The sequence below is a fragment of the Athene cunicularia genome (genome assembly GCF_003259725.1).
Source record: "Athene cunicularia isolate RWA chromosome 1 unlocalized genomic scaffold, athCun1 chr1_part1, whole genome shotgun sequence".
NCBI classification, from domain to species: Eukaryota; Metazoa; Chordata; class Aves; order Strigiformes; family Strigidae; genus Athene; species Athene cunicularia.
Genome location: NW_020799091.1, coordinates 100,293,138 through 100,298,919, shown reverse-complemented (window position 1 = coordinate 100,298,919; position 5,782 = coordinate 100,293,138). Strand labels below are relative to the sequence as shown.

Here is a 5,782-nt window from a genome sequence, read left to right as displayed (position 1 = left end):
CCCCTCCCTCCGAGCAGCGAGCTGAGGGGAGCGCGGTGCTGCGGGCCCGCAGCTCGCCTCAGAGGGCCTCGTTGTCTGCAGGGTGCTACGCTGGGAGGTAATGCCTGAGCAGCTGCGTGGAGGGCTGATACTTCATTTTGGTGGGAGCGGCATGTACCTGAATAGGGTAAAAGGGCCGTATCTCAACCCTGATGAAGCTGTAGGAGTTGCATAGCTGCTCAGGTTGCTGCCCACTGTCAGTCATCTCCACAGCTGACATATGGCTACGTGACAGCTGTGGAAGTTGCCCAAGGAGTTAATCTTATGAGTGATTATTTTGTAATTGCCTGCCACTGCTGTTTGTCCAGAGCTGGCTGAAACTCCCCTGAGTTATTTTGTATTTGAGTCCTGCTTTTGTTGTGTGGCTTCATGGTGATCTTCCAGAACTTCTGTCGGACTTAAGTCTTGCTGCAATAAATGTGTAATAAATGCTGTAGAAATGTAGCCTGTACTGTTGAGATTGTGCAGTTAATGAAAATTTTGATGTTAGGCATGGGGGAGACCTGTGTTTCCCAAAGTGTCTTGTGATAACCAGGAATTGTCGGTATGGGCACCAGTAGGCCGGGCAGCCATTATGAAACAGATGACATAATGTGGGCTTTGAGGGCCCTATGGTCAAGTATTTCAGTACCATTGGGAGAAGGGCAGCAGGTTCCATAACACTGTCTTGATTAATTCTGCATCTGTTGCAGGTGCTCTTACATGTTAGAAGTAAGTGTCATCCAGAGTTTTCTCTCTTTAGACTTGAGATCTGCCTTGAAATAGGATCTGGATCTGGTGTGGTTTCAGCATTTCTAGCTTCTTCCATTATTGGATCCAATGCACTGTACATGTAAGTATATAAGGCATCCTGGCTTGTGTCAGCAATAGCGTGGCCAGCAGGGACAGGGAAGGGATCTGACCCCTGGACTCGGCACTGGTGAGGCCGCCCCTCGATTCCTGTGTCCAGTTTTGGGCCCCTCACTACAAAAACAACATTGAATGACTCGAGCGTGTCCAGAGAAGGGCAGTGAAGCTGGTGCAGGCTCTGGAGCACAGGTCATATGGGGAGCAGCTGATGGAACTGGGGGTGTTTAGTCTGGAGAAGAGGAGGCTGAGGGGAGACCTCATCGCCCTCTACAGCTACCTGAGAGGAGGTTGCAGAGAGCTGGGGATAAGTCTCTTTAACCAAGTAATAAGCGATAGGACAAGAGGTAATGGCCTTACATTGTGCCAGGGAAGGTTTAGACTCGATATTAGGAAGCATTTCTTTCCAGAAGGGGTTGTTAGGCGTTGGAATGGGCTGCCCAGGGAGGTGGTGGAGTCCCCACCCCTGGAGGTGTTTAAGAGTCAGGTCGACATAGTGCTGAGGGATCTGGTGTGGTTGGAAACTGTCAGTGTTAGGTTAATGGTTGGACTAAATGATCTTCAAGGTCTTTTCCAACCTAGACGATTCTGTGATAAATAGCACTTAAACTGTTGAATGCAATAATAAAGAATACCTAGCCCTCACATATATACTTTTTATTTTCACCTTTTAAAATATTCTTTCCACAAAGAAATACTACCTCAATTCTACAGACATGGAAATCAAATTAAAGAGAGCCTAAACTATTTACTTCAGGTTCTGTAACAGGTAGTGGTGTGACTAGAATTCCATTTCCTCACTTCTTAGACAAATTGCTAAGTTTACATTTGTGTTTTCTGGGTTGAATCCTAAATTTTAGTCACTGACTAGTCTTACTGAGATATGATGATGTTAGTTACCTGAGTGTTGGCAGTAACTGAACTGTATTATAGGCATGTATGCATATATATTTGGGCAGAGCTATCATTGAAAAGGAATCCCTATGTTTCAGCTTTCAGACAGTCATTAAAACTTCCAGTGTAGAGTGGTTTAGCTGCTGATACATTGTTTGTAATTTACTAGGTATTTTTTGCTATTTACTTGCACAGTAAAGCATGCTGGAAAGAGTATTTTCATTGAGAGTACGTAAGTTAGCATGTGGTTCATAAGGTTAAACTTCCAGATACAGCAGTAACTTACACTTGATAATATTTTGCTTTTAGATGTACAGATATCAACCCGCTGGCAGCTTACTGTACACTGGAGACAGCTCTGCTTAACAATGTTCACCTCCAGCCAGTCATTACTGACTTGGTAAGATAGATGTTTCAATAATAGCTTCTTTATGGTTTTTGTAATTTTTTTAATACTTAAGAGATACTGAGAAGTAACCTTGAAGTCTAGAAGAGACATACAAACATTCTCTTAATAAGCACGGGTGAAAAAAAGAAAACAAAAAAATGCCAGTGTTTCTAAAAGAAGGGAAAACAAATTACTTAATCTCTGAAATTCAAATTTAAGCTTTAACAATACGCTGAATTAATTTGAAAAATAAATTATGTAGACATCATTTGGGAAGTGCTGTGCAAGGAATTCTGTTGTGACCTGACATTGTCACAGATCTCCCTCTAATGCAGTTCTTGGTTCTCAGCTCTCTGATTTGATTAGGAACTGTAGATGTTCTTACTTTTTTTGCTTATAAAGTTTGACATGAAGAAAAGCTATGTTTCTCATCTCTTCAGGAAGATACTTGTTTAAAATACCCTGAAGATGATGAAGATAGGCAACAATAAATGTGATTTAAAATGGATTAACAACTGCTCATACTTGACAACTGAAAGTTGTCACAGACTGGTCATTTTGGGTAATAAATATTAACTGATGATAAATTCAAAATGACTATATATCTTTTTTAAAATCAATATTACTATATACATTTGAGCAAGAATAAAGTTCTGCCTTTGTGTCTGCATATGTCTCTTGTTCTTCTGCATCCCATACATAACGTAGTCTTAAGACTACTGAAATTGGTCTGCTGTGCATGGGTACTTCTTGATGCTTCTTTTGCATGTAGAAAGTAAGGTTTAATGTTCCTGAGTCAGGCTGAAATGCTCAGAATATCTAGCACTATGTAACTGTATTTTTACAAAATGTTTGCATTATGTTCAAAAAAACCAAAACCATCAAATCATCAACGGTTTGTTTTTTGGTTGACCTTCATCCAGGTCAAAGGACTGTCTCCAAGATTAAATGGGAAGGTTGATCTACTGCTGTTTAATCCACCATACGTGGTAACACCTTCTGAAGAGGTAGGAAAAATTTGAAATACACAATAAAAATGTTATGTCTGCTGTCAGAGGAGAGATAGCAAATCAAATCTCTAGTATGAAAACTGGAGGGGGTTTTTTGGAAACAGTAAAAGCTGTGGTAGGACCAGCATTGTTGCAACAGCACTGTTTTAGTGAAAATGGTTTACTAGAATTGCTTATAAAGACTGCATAGGAATAAGGATTGCTAACTGCTGTTGCTGCTTCTGAATGCTTACTTTCTACATCAAATATAAACCATGTAAGACTTCTGTTAGGCGTCTAAAGGTATTCTTATAGAAGACTTGCAATGGAAAACGCATTTGTTCCCCGCAAAATAAACACCCACTGCTTCTGCAGACTCCTACTCTCAGAATTTGACCCATGAACACTTAAAGGGTTTTCTTCCACTTAAAGGTTTTTCTTCCACTTAGCAAACAAGCTCATAAAACATTACAAGAAAATGCATAGAGAGCACATGAAAACATAGCTCTTTTAATTCAACTTAAGAATAGAACTTGAAACAAAAGTGATAAGGTCATGGTGTAGGAAGTAGTCTTGAAGTGATTTTGCTGCATAAACTAATCTGTTGAATCAGAGTTGTCAGATTTCTAACAGCAGACGCCTAAAGCTAAAGATTATGGTGATGTTTCTCTTTTAAGTACCACTGACACTTTTATCCTTCTGTATTATGACGATCTTTCATTCTTCCTAGGTGCAAAGCCATGGAATAGAAGCATCCTGGGCTGGGGGCAAAAAGGGCAGAGAAGTAATGGATAGAGTTTTTCCATTAGTACCAGACCTACTTTCACCGGGAGGATTATTCTACTTGGTCACAATTAAAGAAAATAATCCAGGTGATCACTTTTATCAGACCCTTAAATGTGTACATAACATCAGTTGAATCTTTAACATGATAGCAACTAACTGAAGATTGACAGCATGTATTGAAATTCATATAGGGGTTCTAGGTCATTATTTAGAAATGCTAGAGATGGCTAGAACGTATATGCATGTTTCATACAAACCCTGGCATCTCTGTGCACTCTGGTGCGTCTCATCTTTCAAGTTTGTGTGGGTGTCTAATCCACAGAGGGACTTTTGCATAACCTGATGCCTTTTGGAATCCTTTTTCGAATTCATGCCTTGTACATCCATAGGATGGTGAGCTACACCAAATAAATCAGCAAATTTACTAAAACTAAGAACTCCCTAAGCTAGTGTGGAAAATGGTAATGTGTAGGTCCTGACCTCAGCAGCAATGTGAGACTTCAATTCTAAGTCTGAAAGGTGATTATAAATCTTCTGAACTAAGTAATCAAGTCAGGCCAACTCTTTCTCATGAAAGAGAATGGTGGTGTCAACTTGAAAGGCAAAAGCCTTTAGTAGGAAATGTGATGTCTTTCATTCTGACATGCAGAGAGAAGAGATTTGGACTTGCTCCTTGTGATCTAATGCTTAATGGGTGTACATTATCAAGTAGTTTCAAGAAGAGAGATTATTCTTTCACACCAGATTGATTAGGCAGCTTTTGGGAGAAGGTGCTACAAATTTCAGTTTCTCCTACAAATTAGCTTCATAACTGAATTATTCATTGCTAGTAATAATCCAAAATACACAACTTCAGTTAGTAAATTGTAAACTTCATTTGTTCTTGGTGGAAAACTACTTTGCGTAAAAATTACTGTACAAAAGAGTAAGAGAACACAGTTTATGATCTGCTTTACAGCTTGTTTGGTAGATGCTTTAAGCACTGCCTCTTATAGCTGATTTCTATATAAACCGAGTTGTAACGCTACACTTTCAATTACAGATGAAATTCTGGAAATGATGAAGAAATGTGGCTTAGAAGGCACACGAGCACTTTCCAGGCAAGCAGGACAAGAGATGCTTACTGTCCTCAAATTTAGGAAGTCTTGATAACTGCTCTTAACCTTCCAGATACTATGCATATGGGAAGTTGAACACGGATTACTGAAGTTGTCAAATCAATTTTTAAGCCAGGATTTTCACCCTCTTAAGGTGTATCCTCACCTCCTGATTACTGCAGTGAAACTGATCAAGACTGGATTTATTTTTTTATTCTGGATGTTAACCAGCTGTTACCTGCTGTCAGAGTTATAGTTGTCCTCTGGCTATCTGCAGGGCAGTTGTGGGGGAACTGTGAAATAACCTGCCTTGTTGCACTAGCACTTCAGCACTAAAGACTTTTTCCTCTATAAATAGGTATTTGTATATTTGCCATTGTGGCTTATTAAAATAATGGCTTATAATTCTTCCTGTTCTAGTAGCTAGTCTATACCTACACATGGTCTAAATGAATAATTGGAATCAGTGTTACTCATTTTGATATAGTACCAGGCACTTTTACAAGTCTAAGGCACAATTACTGAGTCTGGTTCTGTTGCAAGGAAACAGTGTACTTCTGAAAAGAAAGCTGCAGCAAGTGTAGCTCAAGAGTTGGTGCAAAGGCAAGCTTTATCTTCCTGAAGTCTTCTGGGCAATGTTGTGGTGATTGTGCTCCCTTTTATGCCATTTTACAAGGAGGGTACTGCTGTGGAGCACTGCAGATTAGATTAAGAGTTCTCATCTATTGGAAGGTACTCGGGGG

The 5,782-nt window shown here is 39.7% G+C and overlaps 1 protein-coding gene across 1 annotated transcript in view; it reads left to right on the top strand.

The window, feature by feature from the left end:
- The window catches only part of N6AMT1 (N-6 adenine-specific DNA methyltransferase 1), a 5,930-nt gene extending 486 nt beyond the window's left edge, over positions 1 to 5,444 (top strand). Inside the window, exons 2-6 of the mRNA XM_026846649.1 lie at positions 714 to 871; positions 2,089 to 2,179; positions 3,091 to 3,174; positions 3,887 to 4,028; positions 4,985 to 5,444. Of these exons, the coding sequence (XP_026702450.1) occupies positions 714 to 871; positions 2,089 to 2,179; positions 3,091 to 3,174; positions 3,887 to 4,028; positions 4,985 to 5,091 (582 nt within the window). The 3' untranslated portion in view covers positions 5,092 to 5,444. The remainder of the gene's footprint in view (positions 1 to 713; positions 872 to 2,088; positions 2,180 to 3,090; positions 3,175 to 3,886; positions 4,029 to 4,984) is intronic.
- Positions 5,445 to 5,782: the final 338 nt, after the last annotated feature.